Source organism: Takifugu rubripes, chromosome 2 (genome assembly GCF_901000725.2).
Source record: "Takifugu rubripes chromosome 2, fTakRub1.2, whole genome shotgun sequence".
Taxonomy (NCBI): Eukaryota; Metazoa; Chordata; class Actinopteri; order Tetraodontiformes; family Tetraodontidae; genus Takifugu; species Takifugu rubripes.
In genome coordinates this window covers 4,980,590-5,003,373 of record NC_042286.1, presented here as the reverse complement: position 1 = coordinate 5,003,373, position 22,784 = coordinate 4,980,590, and the positions used below count along the sequence as shown (strand labels likewise).

General features: G+C 49.3%; 1 protein-coding gene across 3 annotated transcripts in view; it reads left to right on the top strand.

Annotated features, from left to right (window-relative positions):
- fndc3ba (fibronectin type III domain containing 3Ba) overlaps window positions 1-22,784 on the top strand; it is a 56,693-nt gene that overhangs the window by 10,749 nt on the left and 23,160 nt on the right. Inside the window, exons 2-4 of one of the 3 annotated variants that reach the window (XM_003962383.3) lie at window positions 5,505-5,650; window positions 8,327-8,402; window positions 20,776-20,852. In XM_003962383.3, the coding sequence (XP_003962432.1) occupies window positions 5,534-5,650; window positions 8,327-8,402; window positions 20,776-20,852 (270 nt within the window). In that variant the 5' untranslated portion in view covers window positions 5,505-5,533. Of the gene's footprint in view, window positions 1-5,504; window positions 5,651-7,671; window positions 7,993-8,326; window positions 8,403-20,775; window positions 20,853-22,784 lie in introns of those variants that run through there. The other 2 variants (XM_029828862.1, XM_029828867.1) reach the window with 2 other exon arrangements.

Here is a 22,784-nt window from a genome sequence, read left to right as displayed (position 1 = left end):
CATACACGGTTTACGAGCGTGTGCATGCTTTTCAAGAGTGTTTTTGCTCACATGGGTCCGTCGCATTCCTCTCCGCCCGCTCCGACTTCTTTCCTTGTGGATGACATGTCATTACTGCAAATACAGGGCAGGATGCGCACACATGCAGACACACACACACACAGACGCACACAAACGCAAACGTATGCGCGCATGCAAGCGCATGAGCCGACCTGGTGAGCAGTGGAGGTGGAGGCCTGAAATCTGGAGTTGTGTCTGCAATACTTGACCTTAGTCTCTCTCTCTCTCTCTCTCTCTCTCTCTCTCTCTCTCTCTCTCTCTCTCTCTCTCTCTCTCTCTCTCTCTCTCTCTCTCTCTCTCTCTCTCTCTCCTCTCTCTCTCTCTCTCTCTCTCTCTCTCTCTCTCTCTCTCTCTCTCTCTCTCTCTCTCTCTCTCTCTCTCTCTCCTCTCTCTCTCTCTCTCTCTCTCTCTCTCTCTCTCTCTCTCTCTCTCTCTCTCTCTCTCTCTCTCTCTCTCTCTCTCTCTCTCTCTCTCTCTCTCTCTCTCTCTCTCTCTCTCTCTCTCTCTCACACACACACACACACACACACACACACACACACACACACACACACACACACACACACACTAAAGACCGAGAGGGAATTTGTAAAAGATGGAGCTTCTTAGGTTCCCATGTATGCATTAAGTGTGTGTGTGTGCGTGTGTGTTGTGTATGTGTGTTCCTGGGTCCAGGCTTGAACACAGTATTTCTCTTCACCCTCCTCTCCACCCTCTTTCCCCTCCCCTTTCTCCTTTCCTGCATCCCTTTCTTTCCCACTCTACCTCTCTCCTGTTAAAAAGGTATTCAAGATGTGTGTGTGTGTGTGTGCGTATTTATTAGACAGAGGGTGAGAACAGGTCTCTGCTACACTGAATACCTTTTGTGAGAGGAGCTGGGGTAGAATGGGAGTGGTGCTGGTGGCACTTTCCCACCATATTTAGAAGCCCCCCCCTCCACTTTCTCCAAACACACACAAGAATGCACACGCACACACATTTGCACACCCCCCAAATTGTCGCTGTGTATTAAATACCAGCACAGATTAGAGTTGTCAGTTGCCAAGGCGACGTTTAATGGCGTTCCAATCCATCAAGCCCTCCAGTCTCGCTGGGTGGATGCTGCATCTGTGCATGTGTGTGCATGTGTGTGTGTGTGTGTGGTGCAGGAGTTACAATGACCAGGTTACCAGGGCTGACACCTGAGAGCCTCCCTCACAGCCCCACCTCTCTCTTTTTAGGCCACCACAGCCATACAAATCAAAGCTTCCAGCGGCGGTGGCCAACATGCGCTAATATCAGGGGTGCGAGCATGACAGCCGGCCTACGTGTGACACGTTTGCATCTGTCCGCTATCCTGCCTCGCTCTCTGCTTGTCGGTGTTTCCAGAGCTGCACTCGTGGCCGCTAAACAGATTTGAGTTCCAGGTTAGTTTCAGTTTCAGCTCGCTTTCTTTTTCTGGGGAAACCATAAGAGAAAATTCCCTTCCCAAACTGAAACTCAAACTGACCTTTACCAGCAACACTTTGGTGACCTGGATGAGCTTCGACAGCAGTTAGCGTTAATGTGATATGCTTCATTTTCACCCCCCCCCCTAAAGTACAATAAGAGCAGGAAGCCGGCAGCTGTGACCGATACCAAATCTGATAAGTCAGCAGAGTTCAGCCGTCTGGGCTCCGCCCCCTGTTTTCACCACAGTATGAAGTGAATGCCGAGCTTTGTGGGAGGAACCCAAATTAGAACCGACTCAAAGAGTTCCTCGAAAAACGGCGCTGGATAAAAGGACGGCGAGCCCGACTGTGTTTCTATTAGTGGGCAACGCTGGCGCTGCTTCTGGTTGGGCTCTGAACTGCTGTCCAGGAATGGAAACGGCGGTTTGCCCTCCCACAGCCGACCACAGAGAAGCTTCTTATTAACCTACTTCAATTAATGTATGAGTTGCCGCGATAACGACTCAAGTTGGAAAGCCCGGCGCTGTCTGTGCTGGAATTGCCATGGAAACCCTGTCAGTCTCACCTGGATCTCTGTTTCTGTTTCGTTACATCACCGGCTGATTCGGTGCCATCTGAGGTCAAGGCTGACCTGAGATCAGTCCCCTGTCAGCTCTTTGGTCTGTGGGCAGCTCGTTTCGTCATCGGCAGGAAGGAAAAGAGAAGACGTGGAATAATAATGCGGTTTATATTTGCTGACTTTTATCCTCCTGCTGCTGAGCAACATTCCAAATGTATTTATCAGTCTGAGCGCCGCTCGCTCTGACGGTTCGGTGTCGAAAGAAATCTTAGATCTGCTGATAGTGTCCACTCAACGCAGGGAAACGATTGGTTTACAGCTCCCGTCTCCACGGTAACCACATCCGGGTCCATCTGGGACCCTATATTCAGTTGCTGTTCAGAACTCCTCCAAAGTTGGTGGACTGGGTCATTGCCGACCGATTGTTCAGGGTCTAACTGAAGCGGCGGAAGCCTTCTCGCGCTGCTCGTGCACTGGTTTCTGCCTGTTACGGGTGAGGTGGCTGGAAGGAAGTGAATGGCTTCTCTGGACTTTATGGACGTCCCCCTGGAGGGACCCAGGCGGCTCCCAGAGCAGCACGTGTGAGGAACGGCTGCTGTGTCATGAGGTCAGAGCTGCCTCCGGATCCGTCGGACCTCTGCGGCCGGCGTGCAAACGCGTGCGTCACATCTGGCTCTGCGTAGCGTTTTATGCTAAAGACGCACAAGGTCTTTCTGTCCGGTCACACAAACAAACACACACACACACACGTGCACGCAGACACGCGTGCGAACACTCAGACAAGCGCGGGGTTGTTTACTGGATTCTGCTCGGAATTTTCATATTTAACTGGTTTTTTCTTCTGCTGGGAATCGACACCTTATTCCTCCCATGTTCCGCAGGGGAATGGAAACCACTGTGCGAGTGTGCGTCTGTGAATGTGGGTTTACACTGCTGTGTGTGTGTGCGTGCGTGTGTGTGGGTTGTCAATAACAGCATCCATCTGGTAATGGTTCCACTGGAAATCGAGGATCATAACTCATTCACAGATAGGTTCGGTCTTCCCAGATCTGCGTATCGGACCACAGAGAACAGCTGCAGGACAACATCTGCACCAACATTTTCCCAGCATTCAGCAGGGCGTGCGAGGGCCCCCACAGCACCCGTTTCTGTAGGCCATACCTGCGTTTTGGAAAGGCGCAGGATTTGCTGTGTGAGTGGGGTTAAATCCGTTTTTTAATCCAGTTCCAGTAAATCTCAACACTACAGGAGAGTTTGTGCAGGTCCTCCCTTTCTGGAGACCCTAATTAGGGTCCCTAACGAAGGAGGCTCCAGGACAAATGAGCCATTTATGTTGCGTTTTGGTCTTATTGTTGTTCCTTCTGTTGACTTAGGCTGAGGTGTGTTAGTGAGTAATTACAGATTGTGTAAAAGTCGAGTAATTTGATCACAGAATCATTTGTGAGCGCCGGAAAGGTCATAGACCTCACAAGCCGGGTCCTCTCCTCCTCTCCTCCTCTCCTCCTCTCCTCCTCCCCTCCTCTCCTCCTCTCCTCCTCCCCCTCCTCTCCTCCTCTCCTCCTCCCCTCCTCTTCCTCGCTTTTTCTTGTCTTTTTTTTTTTTCCTGGCAGAGCCGAACGCGGCGTTACCGTCTGTCTGCCTGGTGTGTTCTGGACGCTTCCCCTGCCTTTTTCGGAGGGGGGACCGGCCGGGGGCCGAGCTGGGAACAGGGCTCGGATGGAGAGAGGGGAGGGGAGGGAGGGTGCGGGGATTAAATGAATAGCTGGAGTCAGGAAGGCAGAAAATGACACAGAGGCTGGTGTGTGTGTGTGTGTGTGTGTGTGTGTGTGTGTGTGTGTGTGTATGGGGCAACAGTATGAGGCACAGCTGTGTGATCCACTAACCCTCTCAAAGACCTCGTCAGGGGCAGAAGACACCCGGCTGAATCGTTGACACACAGCTGCTCACAGGAAGCGTGCGTGCGTGCGTGTGTGTGTGTGTGCGTTCGGAATGTTCGCCCCACCGACACACGGCAGCTACAGACGGTCCGCTCCATCATTCAGTGGCTCCTGACAAACGCAGCTGAGGTTGTTTTGCTTTCTGAAGGTGGGAAAACTCCACCGAGTGGCAGCGAATTAAAAGCGCTGATGTCATCTCCCATTCCCCCCCCCCGGCGACAGATCTCACCGTGATTGGACGAAACGTGTGCGTGGTTGTGGAAGGACTCGGCCCCCCAGGCTTTTCCAGCGGCGGCGCCCGTCCGGGCCGTGCCTGGGCCTCGTGCCTGAGCGGCGCCTGCGACGACCCACCTCTGGAGCTTCCAGCCCACCTCTGAGCACTGGCATCTTGCAGATGACCCCCCCCCCCCCCCCCCCCTTCAAAGAAAACGAGTGACTCAACTCATGTCTGTACAGGAAACCAGAGAGAATGAGGTTTTTAAAAGTCCCTCTGTGTTCAGTTCTCAGGACTCCTGCTGCCTTCAGCTTTGCTGCGGTTGGAGGTTTAATTCCTCGCCCTCATCCCATCTTGTTTTTAGATCTGCTTTATTTTACCATTTCATTACCGCTGCACCGCCGTCTGCACGCATCTGCGCATGGCAGAACTCGGCGATCCGGACCGATTCCTCGGAAATGTGGGAATTTGAAGCCCTGCTTCTTCGAGCCTTCCGAAAAAAACAAAAACAAAACACGCGTCAGATGATTCTGACGCAGCTTCACACTCGTGTGCGGGCTGTCGTGCACGGCAGTCGTTTCTGTGCCAGGATGCAAATTGTGGTTGAATTTGGTTCTCCTCATGTAGCATAAGAACATGTAGCATAACAACATGTAGCATAACGTAGCGTAACTTTGGCCGAAAAGCCAAAAATGCTTCTTCAGAGGTACCAAGGGTGGGAATTCGGACGCTTTTTGCTGTGTATGAGTGTAATTTGCAGAGATTTGCACATGTTAACTGCCCCCCCCCCCACTTCCCCGTCCTCCAGCTGCCTCCAACGGTCCGAGTCGTTTGTGTTTTCATCTCCCTTCACACGTGTATACTTTGGCTTTCTCTCAAACAGGATCGACCTCTCTTGTTCTCCTGTATTTACAAAGCCTCCAGCAGGTGCACTCGCCTCCATTCAGCTCCTTCTCTTAGACCTCATTCATCTCCTTATTTTATTTCTTTTTTTTAATGTTTCCATCCTGCAGGATATTAAGGATAATCCCGTCTATGTTTTACAGGACTTATTGATGAAGAAGCACTTTGGATCGCCGCTCTTTTATCTTTATTTCTTCTCTTTTGGCACAATATGACACGGCGCGCTCATGCTAAACCAATACCCAGGAAACGGGCGGCGTATTAAGAAATCCCAGCGCCATACAACAGAATCTATGTTTCGCTTCTCCCTCCGCAGTTGTTTTCCTCCTCTTTTGTGCGAGCAAGTTTTTCTTAATACTTCCTGGTGTGATAACTGTTCCTCTTTCTCTGTACTTTCCTAGGTAGGGCAGTTCAGTGAATTTCTCCATGAATGTACGTCACAATGATGATGACAGACCAGATTCCACTGGACTTGGCTCCCCCCCCTCTCCTGAACGGGGATGTCCCTCTCATGCCTCACATGGTTAACGGTGACGCCGTGCAGCAGGTAAACAATCACACTCGTACGCTAATGTCACCGGCCCGGTGCCAGGCGGCTCCGCAGATGCTTCCCTTTGTTGTGATGTCACCGCGCGGCTCATGGTCAGCTGATAAACAGGAAGAAGGATCAAACCGTCACATGCACCGGCCAGACAGAGATTTCTTTCACGCAGTCTGACTGACTGGCTCCGTCCACAGATCCCAGGGCCTAGCTTAAATGACTTTGGTTAGTGTTTCCAATGCTTCCCCCAGCCTGCCTGATTTTATCGGAAACAGGCGGCTCCATCTGGCTCACCTTCAAAGCTCCGGGCTCCGCCTGCGCCCTCCACCGACTAAAAGAAATGATAAGCATAATTGAAAGTCGTGGCTAATTACCCCGGGCAGGCACACTTGCGGGATATGATGGTGGCGTTCCCTCCTAGCACGCAGGACAAGAAGCAGGCTTTTCTTTTTTTATGTTGCCTGTGAGACTTGGAGCCCTCCTGCAGTTTAGACTGTTGAAACAGACGAGAGCGGTGATTATATAAATTTGAGCGCGCACCGGTGTGCGCTCATGTCGGTGTTTATTGTCTTGGCCTGTCTTACACTGTGTTTCTTTTGCCCGTCTGAGCCGCGAGCGTCTGTGTTGAGTCTGAGTCCATCTGTGTTTTTGCTCGTCTATCTTCTTTCCGGTCGATCTGTGTTTACCTGCCAACATCTGTTTAGGTGTATGTTTAGCTTTGCGTGTTCCTGTGTGCGAACGGCAGAGACACTGGGTGCATTGTTATAGCACCACAGCCTATCAGAAAGTCATGTTTACTGTGTAAACAAGTGCAAAAATCACGTCAAAAGAACCCCGGCGCAGTTATCAAACCTAAAAGGATGTTTGATTTGCCCTTTGGCTTTCTTTAACAGTTGTGCTCTGCTCTTAACACAACTGAAGAAGACCTTTTTTACATTCATGAAGCCTCTTTTGTGCTAATTTATGCTATGCTGGGCTAGTTTTTAGCCATGTTTATATGTATTTAGCACACTTACTTGGTTATTTCCGCTTCACAATCTGCAATATTCAAGAGTTTAAAGTCACAAAAGTTTTAATTAATGGCAAAAGTTTTTTTGCCTGACAACTTTCCACTTCCCAGTCACCACAAAATGTGCTAATCTCCTGCGCATGATCCGTGTCCAGAGAAGACGAGGATGAGCTGCCAAACTGAAGAAAGTCAGACAGCTTCAAATTTGCTGTGTTTGACAGCCATGTTTTCCTCTCTCTGTTTCTTTTCTTTATTCCTATATCTTCAACATTATATCATGGCCAAGTTGGCTGGAAATTTACAGATTTCAGCCCTTCCAAAGGATTTGATTTACGCGATTTTCCAATCCTGAATTTAATACAGTTATAATTCACCCCCCCTACCCCCCCACTGCTGTACAAAGTTTATAAAAGCCATTCAAACATCGGGTCCAAGCACATATCAGCTGTTGCAAAGGACGCTTGTTACAACAGACATGGACATGGAGATTGAGGCCTTTCAGCAAACACCATTTGAGGGCAAACACGATTACCTAATGCTAGCCCCAGTGCTAATAGAAAATGGGGATTGTTGAAATTTCTCTCAAGTGAGGTTGTGGATGCACCACTTTTTACTGGTATGTTTGTAGCAAATATAGGATTAAATAGCCTTTTTGACCTCCGCCAAGGAAGTTATGTGACAAACTTCGTCTGCCCGTCTGTCAGCAAAAAACTTCAACATCAAAAAGTTCTGAAATGATTTTATTGAATTTTTAGGAAATCTCAATGATGAGCAAAGTAATCGGTTAATAAAATTTTGCGATGTTCTGGATTCCGGAGGCACTCTGACCTTTGTTCTTTCAAAGATCAAAGCTCTTTTGGCTTAAAGCTGATGTTAGGTAGCCTTGCATTACTACTGCCTATAGATTATATATGTGGGAAATCTATGACGGAGGTCTTTTATTCTAATTCATTAATTGAACCGCTTATTTCCCACGGCGGCGTGGATGCACTTTCTCCGTTTGATCTGGCCCGACATGGGCTTTTCTCAGTCCTTGGGAGATATGGTTCCGCTCTGTACCATACTGTGGTTCCCATAGCAACAGCAGCCGCTGCAGCAGACAGGGCAGGAAGCGTATGCGTGTGTCTGCGGGAGAAGAGCAGGTTAGCGCTCAGATGGGAGAGCGCGCGGCTAGCGCGGGAGCAACGGGGGGACGCGAGGATTTCGCGATGGCGCACCTGTAGAGCGTGATCCGAGCCGCGCTTGTGGGCGTGCCTGTGCGCGTGCGATGGAGGGTCACTTGTGTCACGTCTACAGCCAGGTGTGCACCCTCAACCATCTGTATGCGGGGAATATGACGGTAAGTTCACGCGTCTTTTCCAGCTTACTCAGCAGACACCAGCGCAGGTTACAGATTCAATCGTGCGCCTGCGTCTCCCTGCGCGTTGTCATGCACTTTAGACGTTACTTGTGTGTCATTGTGAACTGGTTTTGGTGGTTTGGTGCCAGTCTGTCTGTTTAAGGGGCTGTCTGTGTGAGGCAGCAGTGTTACCTCACCCTCGGCTTACCTAACACCTCGTGCGTGAACTCAATACTCCGCTTTGCCTTCAGTGGTTATTGTGTGTTATGTCACCTCCTCGATCCACAGGGAGAATCTCTGATTTGTGTGTGTGTGTGTGTTCTTTTCCCCCCAGGTGATCCTGGTGCAGGTGAACCCCGGGGAGACGTTCACCATCCGGGCAGAGGACGGCTCGCTGCAGTGCATCCAGGGTCAGTAGCCAGCTGTTAGCATATTAGCGTGTGCGCGCTCGCAGTGCTTGATTACACGCCGCCAATGGCAGCATCGAAAGCACGGTGACGGTCCTGCGTTCACTTCTTCAGTTCATTTTTAATCCAAGAAAGACAATTATGGCTTTTAGTTATAATTCTGGCAGACTGAGGCTGTCTTGAAAAGGTCCATTATTTCTTTTTTTTGCATCACGGGCAGAAACTGTGTGATCTGCAAATGATAAAACTCTAGTTGTTTTTTATTTTTGAAATAAGACGGTTAGGTCCTGTCTTCTGTTAAGAAGTCTATTAATATGAAGAGCGGCAGCGGAGGTCTTGTCACACGGCAGCAGATCTGATATAAAATGTGAGGTCCCAGAGCCTTCCACAGGGTCATATATCACTTTATTTCTAACAATAGGGCAGCGAGTGTGATTACGGCCGTTCTTTGTGGCTCTATCACTTCATCCCTGAGGAGGAATGGACAAAAGATACAGCATTAAGTTTGAGCAAACAGGAAAAAAAAGGGCTGAGAAAACTCTTCTATCTGAGCCTGTGGGTGCAGAAGAGGCGGGCAGGTCTCTGGCTGTCTGGCCCCGCGTCTGATGTCAGCTCATGAAAAGACTGGAAGTGTTACACACTCGCAGATTGGAAGGAGGTGGCACTGACATGGGCTGGAATTCCCCGGCTGGCGTCTCACTTTGATGATGTCAGCAGAGCTGAAACTGTGAAAGGCCGCCTTTGTTTTCTCCTGTCTCTCTCTTCTTCTCCTGCTCCTCCTTGGCTCCGGTGCTTTTTGGGCTTCACCCCCCCCCCCCCCACCACCACCACCACCAGGACCCCGTGCTCTATATTGCAGCTAATTGCAGTCCGTCTCCTTTGCCCACCGTGTAATTCAATTTTTCCCTGGAAATCAGAGGGATTGACCCAGGCGGGCCCTCAGAGGCACAGATAATGTCAGATTAGGCGCATCCGCCCTGTCATTTACTGTGCGGAACGTTCAGATACAGTCGATAAAGATAGGATACGGACTGTGCAGAGAGGAATTAAAGGCAGATGAAAGAATGCGCCGCCGCGTGCAGCGAGTGTGCAGACAGTGCGGGCATTGATGCAGCAGCCGGCCGGCGTTGGTGCGCTCGCATGCAAACGTAGCCTGGAGGACAGACTGTACCTGTGTGGGCTGCCCCTCCCTGCCTGCTCCTGCAGTTGGTGACAGTTAATTGTGGGGGTGGGAGAGGTCTCGGGGTCATGTTTGAATGCACATATTATTAATGCGAAGGGCCACACACACACTCGCTCGCTCTCGCTCGCTCACTCTCTCTCCTCCGGCCCGTCTCCGGAGGAGGTCGCCGGGTTTAACGAGAGGCGGAGTACGGCGGCGCGCTTCGGAGGCTAACCGAGTCACTCTTTAGACAAGAGCCTCGGTGTGATTACCGGGGCCTCCAGGTTGGTGCACGCTTGAGTACGTGTGTGTTTGCACTTCGTCTCGGCGCGAGTGTGTGTCAGGCACAGAGCGAGACAGCAGAAACTGTAGCCAAGGTTACAAGGCGCTTTTGATATGAAGTAACCTCTGTTTAGGGCGTGCAAACCTGCCCACGTGCACGCGCGCACACACACACATGTGCACATGTAGACACAGGAGCCAGAAAAGGATCTTTCAAGTGACCGTTTAGCCTTCTTCTGCCTCCTCTGAAGCTAAATTAGCCCCATGCTAATTCTGATTGGAGGCCCACCAGATTTGAAAACGTGTTGATATTCATAATAGACATCGGCGATTGTGCTTTAGCTGCTATCATCCCTTTAATCTGGCCGTTTAAGTGCACCGGGCATGCGTGGTGGGGTGGAAACGACCCATAGGAGCTGTGGGTCAAACATTTCACGGAGCGTTAAGGGTGGGCTGATTAGATTTTGCTGGTCAGAGGTCAAAGGGTCAAGTTCCCTCAAGGACCCCGACCTCCCATCCGTTCCATGTGACCCATTGAACAAATACTTGTGCTAATTATGACTGGGTTGTACGTTGACTTGAACGATTTCTTTGGTGGAAGTATCTGCAGGTGCTCCCAGCTGAAGCGCTCAGAAGCATCTTTTAGATTTTTAATTTCTGAGCGGCACTTTAGGCCCCGGTGCCCAGGAGGGACGGATTATTAGAGCCATTTATCAAAATACTGTCATCGACCTACTTCCTTCAGCTAGGACTATTTTATTCTAGAACATTGTGAACGTTATGTTGGATAATTAATTAGTCGGCCAATGAATCATCGAGTATATCAGTGGATCATTGACACTTTTTTTTACTCATTAATTTGGGAAATTCACAAAAGTTTTTAGAGGAAAAAAAATGATGGGATGGAGATGAGATCAACAGGTTCAGTTTATATTAACTGGCAATATTTTGGTGTGTGTGTGTGTGTGTGTGTGTGTGTGTCCCTTATTCAAACACATTAATCATGGGGCTCTGTGAGGTAAGCGTTGCCCCCCCCCCCCCTCCCACTCGCTCCCACTCTGTCCCACCATGTTGCTCCCATGTACAAACTCCTCTCCCTCTTTTTCCCCTCCCCCAGTCGACCCCCCCCCCCAAGATCATTCCCCTGAGCTTTCCCACACTCACATCAAAGGAAAAGACTCCAGAGGGTGTGTTCGAGCACCCTGCTATGGAATGTGTGTGTGTGTGTGTATTCTTGCAGATGCTACATAGTGAGCATTTCACCTGCAAAGTGGGGACACTTTGACTGGTCCCCACAAGTCCAGGGGGATTTTTGAGGGTTTTAAGCAGAGAACCGGGTCGGGGTTCTGCAGTCAGGCTGAGGAATAATTTAGTCTTTTTTTTAACATCTTCATGAAAATAAAGACGGTAAAATTAGGACATACACAATAAATTACAAAAGAAAAACAGCAAATAGGTGGTCCTCCCCACTTGTGAACTGACCCATGTCACTAGTAACACAGGCTGCACGGTGGTGGCACCCTCTGTCCTTAGACCCTCAAACCGGGTCAGGCAACACATTATGTAAATAAGTCCTCACAACAATACTGTAGAGCTGCAAACGCGTGTGTGACGCTTTACTGCGCCGTTGGCTCTTTGTTGGGTTTTTATGAGGGGTGATCAGGCCAGAGGCTCCAAGGAGGATGTGACATCAGGACACATGGCTGCTGCGCCACCTTTAGCCTGCTAGCATCCGTGACCAGTTGAGTCCCAGGTGAGAAGGCGAGAAGTTAGCAGGCTAACAGTCGCGCAGAAATGTGACCTAGCAGTCCAGGTTCAGCCAGAATAAATGTTTCTTGAGGGTCATCGCCATACAGAGATGAAGAAAATAATCCCATAATTGTATCTTCTATAGTGGGATGTTGCCTAAGTGAGAAGATGATGAGGCTCTTTGCTGAATTCACTTCACATCTACTTGAGAAGAACCTTTTTAGCAGATGGTAAAAATTTCCCTGCACGCCTGTTTTCAGACGCAGCTTCCTGCCGAATTCTCCGCAGCTCGTTGTGGGTAACCTTTGGAGTGGGGCAAGTTCGGAGCGGACATTCGTTTGTCCTTTTATTAAGCTTTAATTGGAAGATTGTGATAAGAAAAATGAAAATAACCCGGCTGCGTTTCGAACTGAAAAGCTCCTCAAGGCTGCGTTTGGAGGTTAATGCGTCTCCGAACGAGCGTCTGATCGCTTCACCGAGGAACAACAGAGGGTTTGGATGCTGCGTCCCTGTTCTGATCTGGGCTCCGGCTCCATTCCCCCTCTAACTGCATCCTAATTCTGTTATCTCATATCTCTGTGCTTCTGAAATCAATGGGGCCCTCTGTGATTAACGTCAGCCGTACCTGCTTTCCGCTCAGGGTTTATTAGTCTGAAGAAACCCAGAACATCAGGTAATTGAATCGTAATTGAAAGCTGCTTTAAAACCATTTCACCTCAACATGAGGGGTCTTAGCTTCCTGTCTACCATATATATACGTATATATATATATATATTTAGCCTTTAGTGGACCTGCTGACGTCCTCTAGAAGGTAGCATTTGTGGTGCGCCCAGAGAAAAAAGGTTCACAGTGACTTGACAAGCGGCTAATTCTTGGAGCTCCTCAGAGCTGAACCATCTGTGGGAAATTTGGGGGCTGTTAAAATGGTTTCTATGGTGGAGCATCTCATGGCCGTGTTTACACTGAGGCAGCTGTGTCTAAACACTCTCAGGGAGGGGTGGGGTGGTGGTGGTGGGGGGGCTAATACATTTTTCTCAAAAAGGCTTCATTTGGGATTCCGCTCTGGACTGTACCATTTGTCCTGCTATCATTTACACGGGGTTCTGGTGCATCTTTGCACTCACCAACCGTGATGCGTTGTCATGTTTCTGGCTTGTTTCTGGTCTCCTGTTTCTTAACTGACTCAACTTCCACATTGAGCTTTGAAACTGTTACGTCAGCGCAAGTTTGACTGGTATTTGTGGTTGTTCGAACCATTTTTAGCACAAAGCATGTGAGGAATTTTCTGAACGGAAGCCCGCTGATAAACCACAGACGTGTGCTAAAGTGTCATAGCCAACGCGTCAGCTCCATGTTCGGCTGTTGGCTGCAGGAACCAGGAACAAAGCTGAGGTTATAGAGTGTTAATTACCTCCTCTGTGCAGGTTTCGGTTAGCATGTAAAGTTAAATATAAGCAATTCATCCTGGGGTGGGGGGGGGGGGGGGAGTGGGGGGTTGCCCTCAAGCTGAGTGAAAAGTCAATTGTCAAGATAAATGAGCGAGTGTCTAAATTTCACATTGTTTCCCCACTGAGTTTAGGAAACTGGTCACCATGGGAACGAGCTTCCACTCCAGGTGGTGTTTAATGGAATGTGGTCCCTCTGGGCACAGTTTGTTGCGCATACCTGCCTCTTTCTTTTTCCAGAATTTTCATCCCAACTGTGTTTAGCGTGAAACAAAAGGACAGAGAGGACTGGTTGGATTCTTTTGGCACAGGCTAATTAAGCCGAGTGTGTGTGTGCGTGTGTGTGTGTGTGTGTGCGTGTGTGCGTGTGTGTGTGTGAGAGGAGTGCTTGTTGTTGTATGCCCTGCCCAGCACTCCTTTATAAACTCAATGCCCTCACACAGTAGGGCAGGAACGAGCTGAAGGAGGAAGGGAGGGACGAATAACCCGAGTGGAAAGAAGATGGGAGAAAGAAGGAAAGGTGAATCAAAAGGGAGGGAGGGAGGGAGAAAAAGGGGGAGAGTGAAGGAAGAGGGGATGCATGTTTGGTCGTGTCCACTGCCATGCATTCCGGGCGAGGCCGCTTCCTCCGAGCGATGACCCCGGCCACCCCTGCGCTGCTGACTTGGTCGGCTCTAACCGGCTCCAGGGATGGTTGTATTTGCTGTTGGGACCGGCCCATGAAGGGCAACATCGGGCTGGGCGGGGGAGGGGGGGAGAATACCGTGTCTGTCTTCACACACGGCTGTGTGAAAGTAGCCGTGTGTGTGAACGGCAGCTGCGATGAGGGGAGCGCTTACAGAATTTTCCAAAGAAAAGAGCTTTTCCAGGGATGAAATTCTTGGCTCCGCTGAAGCTCAGGGTACAGTCGGAGCTCTTCTCCCTCCCTCCGCCCTCAGTCCCAACTCCCTGCTCCTCTCACTTTCCGATCTCCTTGACTTCCTTCTTCCACGTCTCCCTCATATCTGTGTCATGCTGACGTGCACCCAGAAAAAGGGGCTCCAGCCGTGACTCCCCCTGTTTTGTAGGTGTCTGTGAGTTCCTGTGCTTTTCCTAGTCACTCCAAGCTTCCATGGGGCATTTGTAGGAGAAATTTATGGGGGGGGGGAGTTGATGGTCTCACACTTTTGCGCTCGTGCACAAATGTGGAGGACGGTTGTCAAACCTTTGACCAGACTGGTGAAGTCGCACCTCCTGACAGTCCAAACTGAGGCTCCAGCATCTTTGCTCTGGGCTGTCAAAGGCAGCGATGGTGATGGAGAACTTGTCAGACCACGACGGTGTTCAGTTCCTTAAAAACTAGGTCCTGATCCTGTTGTTACAGGACGATCTGCGTTGGGAACGTGTTGCAGCTGCAGCTTCTTTCCGTTCAAGCAGCTTTTAAAATGTCATCTCACACTTGGGACCACAAGTGTGTTGCAGGCACAGTGCTTGTTTACATTATTAATGTTTGCCTCAAGGGGGGGGGGGCTATGGTTTGCTACGATGTGATTGGACGAGCCAGGCGAGACTCTACAGGGCTACTGGAGTCACACACACACACACACACACACCCTTCGTGTCGTTCATCTCACCTAGATGCTTTGACATCATTACACACTAACAGAACCTCATCTGAACTCTGATCAGACAGCAGCTATAGAACACACACACCCACACACACACACACACACACACACTTAAACAAACACATACATACAACATGAGGAATTCAGAGTTGGGGAGTGGGGGGGAAAGTCCCCGCTAATCTAGGGCTTCCAGTCTTGCCTTTGCCTTTCTTTCCACTGACATTCACACGCCTTTTTCTCTCTTTTTTCTGCCTCCCTTCCTCTCTTCCTCCCCCTACACACACTTTCTTTGCTCTTTGTGGTGGACACAAACTCGGTGCTGTTCAGACTGTGACTCATGTGCGAGGAATGCCCCACATTAACTGGTGGAGAGATAGAAGGAGGAAAGTGAGGAGAGGAGCGCAGCTGGATACAAAAGGGCTGCAGCTTGTTCAGAAAGGACACACACACACACACACACACACACACAAAAAAAAGAAATCGGTAAACCAGTTTTCCAAAAGTGTTGCTGCCTTCGTAGTGGGTCAAGGATCGAGAACCTTGTTTTGTCTTGCCAATCGGAGGGGAGTGTGTGTGTGCGGGGGTGAGAGTTCCGCTCCGGTTCTGTTTACGGACCAACAGCTGGTGCGCTTCTTTTCTCCCTCTTTTTCCTGCTCTCTCCTTTCTTACTAGACATGTACCACTGATTAGCAAATGGATAAAATGAGTCATCAGAGTGTGGGTTGTGTATACTTGCGTGCGCATGCTTGCACACGTATGTGAAGAGACGGCGTGCAAGCGTGCACGAGCAGCAGCGGTGATAAGCGGGCTGCATATGCTACGCTACATAGCACGTGTGTCCTAAAGGTTTGACAGTTTTACGTATTTTAAAGTCCGTAAAGCATCATGGAAAGTGTGTGTGTGTGTGTGTGTGCGTGTGTGTGTGTGTGTCTGTGTGTGTGTTTGGCCCATTTTGTGATATGATGTTTGTACCGAAGTGACCGAAGATTTGGTCAGTGTAAACTGTTGATGTCAGTTTGTGCTGCGGGTGGTGTGTGTGTGTGTGTCTCTGTGTGTGTGTGTGCGTGCATACATCGGTGTGTGTCCATGTCAGTGTGACACTGTACGCACATATGCCGCAGCTGTAATCTAAGCAGGTTTGGAAATTTTGTCTGGTTTGGAAATTTGTTTGTCTCAGCCTGCACACACACCTTTGTTGGGGTGTGTGTGTGTGTGTGCGCGCATGTTAAGATCTCCAGAACAAAGCAGGCCCCGGCCTCTGCGTCCCTCCAGACGTTACGTTGCTCTCCTCTGGAACAGACCCAGCAGCAGAAGTAGGTCGCCTGACAGCGCCCCTCCTCTGGGTGGGGGAGAGGTGGCTGGGTGAAGGTACGGGCTGGCACCCGAGTAACCAGAACATTAGACAGATCCTGGCCTGTGTGCTGAGCCTGTGGGTCTGTTTCCACCGCGATCGTGATAGGATACGCATGGATGTTAAGGTGGTATTCAGAGAACAGCGACAGGCTTCAGTGGGACAAATAGCGATTAAGGTCTCAGCAATAGTTTCTTGGTTGTGCGTCCAACCGAGTGTTCATTTTTCTCCCAGGAAAAGGGTGGGAACGCTGGAATTAAGGCATTTCAGAAATTAAAAAAAGAAACGGGACGAGCATCAGATTTATAATAGGCTGCACATGTTTCTTCACAGCTCTGGGGCCATGGAGTGCTTAGCACTCGGCGCTGCTGCTGTCTTGGCCTGTTTTCCCTTTTAAAACAGTGAAACACAAGCTGGAGCTGAAGCTGACGCGCCTGCAGGTTACCGTGAGACAGCGTTCCCCAGGTTTAGCATTTTTAGGCTAAACCTTTTTTTATTCGCACAGAATGACCCTTTTTAAAACGATGGAATCACCTGAAAGGGACTGAGATTGTTTTTGGATGTTTCTGAATCCCAGTAGCAGTCTGACGCTGGAATGTGGCCTAGCCTGGGCCGTCAGAGTTCAGGCGCTAACTGAGGCTAATTGTAGCACTGGTACAGTTTTGAGCTCAGAGTAGAAGAAATTTAGCAAAACGACACAAAAATGAGGGATGAATACGGAGATTGTTGTTGGAACAGTGTTGTGACAGCCCGGTTAATGCGTAAGACTGAGGAGTCTGCTTACACATAGAGATGAAAACACACACACACACACACTCAGACCTACTCATACCCACATGGCAACGTACGTAGCCGGCTGCTGTGTGTGTGTGTGTGTGTGTGTGTGTGTGTTGCCGTTCGCACGCTCACACATGCGACTGTGGCCTCCTGCGTCAGTGCTCAGAGGGTCGTTGTCCTCACCAAACGTCGGGCAGCTCAGGAAGTCCTGACTTCCTCCTCCATCACCGAGTCCGGCCCCGCCCGCGGCCGTGATCTCTGCCCAAACTTCACCAGCGGTGAACGGAAGGGATCCGTGTTTGTGAGCGCGCGGGCCGGTGCGACATGTGTTTACACACCGCGCCGCTTTTAGGTCGTCTCGCAGATTTCCTGCACCCGCAGAACTCCCCCCCTCCATCTTTTATCCTTTATTTCCTCTCCTTTTTTCTGTTCTGGTTCTGTCTGACTCTACTATATGAGTTCCCTGAAAGATATATGGACATTTGTTTCACATTTGTGTGTGTGTGTGTGTGTGTGTGTGTGTGTGTTATGTGTGTGTGTGTTGTGTGTGTGTGTTATGTGTTATGTGTTAGCCAGGCAGGAGAGGAAGCAGTCGTGGGAGTGTCTTGCTCTTGGTGCTCTGAGGACAGATAACATTACCCTGCTGATGCTTACATAACTTCCAGGCAATGCCACGTCACACACACACACACACACACACACACACACACACACACACACACACACACACGCACACACACACACACACACACACACACAGGACAGCTGCTTCCATGGTACTGTGTTGGGACACACAAAACTTGCGTGTCTGCTAAACACATTATTTAAGTCTGTCTTTTTTTTCTGCCCGTGTTCCTCAGATTATTCTGACTGTGGTTGTTTTGTTTTTAAGTCAGCTCACAAACTTTTTTTTTTTTTTTTCTTGGATACCAGCGCAACACTGGGATTCCTAAGAGGGTCGACATTTCCTCTCCATGTGGTAACCACATGTGTGACGCTAAAACTAAAGGGGAAAAGTTGTGTTGCGCTGTGCATCACCGTTAAAGCTGGCGGTCGGCTTTTATGTCGGACACACACTCGTTGCGCCCGGTAAACACGTGCGCGGGTATAAGTGGGGTATTATAATGTGCGAGTTAAGATTCCAGATGTAAGTAATTGGGAGTTCTGAAGGCTGCGGCGCTTTCTCTCCCCTCCCCCCCTCGGTTCTGTGTGTTTTTCGGTGCAGTTGCAGCTGCCTTTGACAGCTGTTATCACGGGACAATCCTGACGAAATGTTGCATCACCTCCAGCGGGGGCAGGAATCTTCGGACGTAGTCGACCCGTTTCCAGCTGTCTCCTTCTCTTGGGATCCAGTTAGTCACAGACGGCTCCAAAAGGGATTTTCCGGAGGTGGCGCAGTAGTTAGCACCGTCGCCTCATCCCCCGGGGACCCGTATCCACATGGGTTCTTTCCAGATATTCCGGCTTCCTCCCAAAGTCAAAAGCGAAGGAATCGGAGCTAATTGGCTACTCTAAATCGACCTTAGTGTGAAACTCAGCTTGCCTGCTGGATTTTCTGACCCACCAGGTAGACACACTTTTCACCAGGGTTCCCACTTCGGGAGGAGAGAAAACCCGGCTCAAATGTGGCTCTTAAGGTCTGGGTTTCGACACCCCTTGACTACAGTGTACCCTGCTTCTGGCCTGAAGGCAGCTGGGATAAGGCCCCTCCCCAACCCATTAGGGGAAAAGACATAAAGGGCCGATGGATTGTTTTAATTATATTAATCACAGGCCTTGTTGTTTAATGGTCAGTTTAGTTTCTGCAGCGAGGTTGGCAGACCTGTCTTGCTAGCATGAAAGTGCTAATTATGTCTGAAACGCTACAGTAAGTTTTGATAGTCAATTTGTTTCTTTGAAACCGTGTTTGCAGATCCCTGTTGGGGATGTGTAGGTTTGTGTACCTGAAACACAGCTGGACTAGATCAGATGCTGCGTTTTGACTCATTTCTTGGAGTTCAACAGCTGTGCGTTTCTGCGCCTTTGTTTACGTCCACGTTTAAAACAGGATGTTTAGCATGGACGAATGTATATATGGCTCGTGTAAATCTTTGGTGGTGACAGTTAAACCCCCTGAAATGAGTTGTGTGTGTGTGTGTGTGTGTGCGTGTGTGTGTGTGTGTGTGTGTTGTGATTACACAAATATTCTCTTCCTCTTCGCTGCTGTGCGTTCTCTGTACTTGCTACAACAATCGCTGTCATCATTCCTGCGGTCTTTCGGGTGCCTGCGAGCGCTCCAACAGATCGCGCACGCCGCGCCACAGACGGTTGTTTCATTCGCCGCGGCGTGTTATGACACCGCATCCGTACCTACTGGAGGCCTCTCGGAGGATCTGGTTGCACATGCTAATGCCCTCCAGTTGCCAAGGTGAAATGCAGTGATGTCATTCCACAGGCAGGATATGACCTCATCGCTGATCTCTCACCCGGACTCTCTGGTGGTCGGAAGTGGAAGGAGCAACAGATGGAAGATGAGAATGCGGGAGGGGAGCGTGGTTTGTTAGCGGAGTTGTCTGGGATTCCAGCAGGATTAGGAAGAGGAAGTTGTGACTCTATTTGTGGTGCTTAAGGGGGCAAAGCTGGAGGCGTGAGCGGAGAGCGACATCCACGCTACGCCGCTAAAGGCTCTGCTGTTCACGTGCACGTCCACTAACCACCGTTTGAGTACACATCCTGGCATATCCAGATTTTGTCCTGATGTCAAAGGGTCCAATACTTTGTGTTTTACAGCATTCTGTGTGTATGTGTGTGTGTGTGTGTGTGTGTGTGTGTGTGTGTGTGTGTGTGTGAGTGAGGGAGAGACAGAGAGAGAGAGAACAAGAGAGAGAGAAGACAAAGAGCGTCTTGTGTTTTGGGGAGATGTTGGTGGTTAGTTGGCCTGTTGGGCCCAGTCCTGGGGGCCAGGGATGGGAATGCACACTGTGTGTGTGAGCGTCCGTGTGTGTGTGTGTGTGTGTGTGTGTGTGTGTGTGTGTGCATAGGAATGCTGCTGTTTGCTGAGTGAAGTGCACAGAGGCAGCAGAGACTGTCCAAACAGATGTCTGTTTGTTGTGTGTGTACGTGCATGTATGTGTGTGTTTGTGCATGTGCGTGTTTTTGGGTGAGGCTGAGGGACAATGTCTATTTGAGATGGTATGCGGGTAAAGGAGGAAATCTGTGTTAGCAACTCTGATGGAAAGATTTTTACGTGTGTGTGTGTGTGTGTGTGTGTGTGTGTGTGTGTGTGTGTGTGTGTGTGTGTGTGTGTGTTTCCCATGTTATGACCTTTTCCAATCAATGAGGACATTCATATTCACTGCTAGTGGAGCAGACGGGACCTAAAGAAGCTCTCTTGTACCTGTGACCTACTCACCACAAATACACATTTATACTGTCTTTCTGGGGACCCTCAACAACATCATTCATTCTCCAGGCCCTTAAAGTTACGATTACCATACAAACTAAAACGTCTATCATTAACTATAGAAACTATAGAAATCCTTGCCCTCTCACGAGCCCTTTCATGTTGGGAGGACCAGCCTAAATGTCCTCACTTTGATAGTAAACTGCATATCCTGCTTCCTGCTGTGCAGCATATAACACATCCCAATGACTTTACCAGCCGCAGACCTCCACCGGAGAGAAGCGGAAGAAGAGAGAAATGGAGGAGTTTGGGGGGGGGGGGGTCTGCTGCAGATAGTGGAAAAGTCAACATCATTTCCAATCTGCTAATTCTATTAGAATCTCTGGGTTTCTGAGCTGTAGTGGGCGGTCATCTGCCCCTCTGGGTTCCATCCATCCACCATAGATGTGCTGTTAGAAAGCCGTCGCTGTCATCTGCTCCATATTTAGGGGGTTTGCCACCTAAGACGAGCTAACTGTTAGCATCTGCGAGGCTGTGTGTGTCCCCGCATGTGTGCTGCTGACTGATGGCTGTAAATGAGAATTTGCCTCTGAATAAATATTTCTTCTCCTCCCCCGCAGGTCCTGCTGAGGTTCCCATGATGTCCCCAAATGGGTCAATCCCCCCCATTCACGTGCCACCAGGATACATCTCACAGGTCTGCACTCTTTACCCGCACCTTTCACGTGTGAAGATGCAAATGAAGTCGTAGGATTTTTAATAAAGGGAATATTTATTATTCCTACATAGCACAAAATGCAACATGAGCATTTTAAAGAAAACAAAGTGGTTATTTTTAATATTTTGCCATCTGATTTGTGCGTCATTAAAGACTGTCATCATCACAAGAGTCACATGACTGTAGTATGTCTATTGGGGCCAAGTAGACTTAATAAAGATTTAAAGTTGGTATATGCTGAAATTCAAGTGAAAGCTAGGCTAGCTAAGCAGTATAAGAAGCTAACACGTGATGTTGGCAATGTTAGCTTCCTATTTTCTCCCTAATTGTTGCCTTTAAATAGGTTAGCATATGAATTAAGAGAATTCTTTAAACAAATTCAGTCATGAAGTGACATTAGATGGAGTTCGCAGCGAGAGACAGTGTCATGTCCTCAGAAGTATAGTCTCACAGGCCTGCGCTTGGTCTCCATGCCAATGGAAGTCAGGTCATTGGCTCACCGCGGGTGCGTGTTTGCATGTGTGCGGGGGCTTGTGTGTCGATGGGTGCGAGGCCAAGCATGAGCGGGAAACTCTTTCCATCTTATATAAACAGTCCAGAGAGTGAAGATGGGGTCCTCACTCTTCTTTTTTTTGTGGGTGGGGGGCTGGAAGATAGAAGGGGTGCAGTAAGAGCTCAGCAGTCGTGCGTATTGACAGATGGATTCTTGCACATCCTGGCATGTGTGTGTCCTGTGGCCTGTGCTAATGGTTGCATTGTGTGGGTGTGGGTGTGTGTGTGGGGGTGTGTGGGGGTGTGTGTGTTTGCAGAACCCTGCAGTAATGTCATTTGGAATGTGTGTGTTTGTGCCCCTGTGCCAGTAAACGTTGCGTGGGCACGGAGGGCAGACACACATGCACTCATGCAGGGACTTTGCCCTTGTTTTCCCGTCAACACTTTGTTTTTTTGTCCTGCAACAGCGGCAGGAATGAGGGGCAGATCGGGGGCCTCCTCTTCCTCCCCGCCCTGCTCTTCAACCCCCCCTTCCCTGTGTTTTTCTCACTCAGATTAGTTTTGTAACCCTCTTTCTCCAGCCCTCTTTAAAACTCCCTCTGCTTTTTTTCTGTCAATTTCTGGCAATGAGTTCGTTCCTTCTCATTGTGCACGAGGGGATTTTTTTCCCTTGTATTGGGAGGGGGGGGGGGGCGTTATTTGGTGCGTTCAGAGCTGTGTGTTGTTCTTAGGAACCAGTCGATGACTTCCCCTCTCGGCAGGGAGTGTGTGTTTGCTCTCTTCTTGGAATGCAGGCCTGTGAAAGTGTCCAAACACTCAGAATGTGTGTGGATGTGAGAGTGAATTGGCAAGATGGAGGAAAAAGTATGTTGATTTGAGTTGTTATTGAAAGCTACAGATCATCTGATGACAACGTTGAGGAGTCTTTGAACACAACACGAGTTATCGCTCAAAAGAGAGGGGCCCTTTCTTATATTAAATGATTGACAGCGTCATTTTTCTCAGGTCAGACCCTCAAATCTTTAAATTAGCATTGCTAAATGGGAAGTTACAACAGAATTGCTTCTGTTGTTTTAGTTCAGATCCTAAAATTCTGGTATTTCATAAGAATGAACTCGTCATTTATTCCTACTTTGGTTGTTATTGTGTCCGTGGCTGAAGCTGCAGGTTGAGTAACCAGCTAGCTTAACACGCTGCCTCAAAAATCACACAAATCAACCTTGAATTGGTGTCTTCAGTCCTCAAATGAATCAAATGTTCAGGCCCGATTGCTAAGGTAATCAATTAGCTGGAGGGTCACCCCCAAATGGGCCCAGTCCTGCGGCTCCATGCCAGAATATTTGCAGTGTTCTGACCTGACCTGGGTCAAACCCACTGTTTGGACTCGTCCATGTCCACCATTTGCTGTTACCTGTGCTT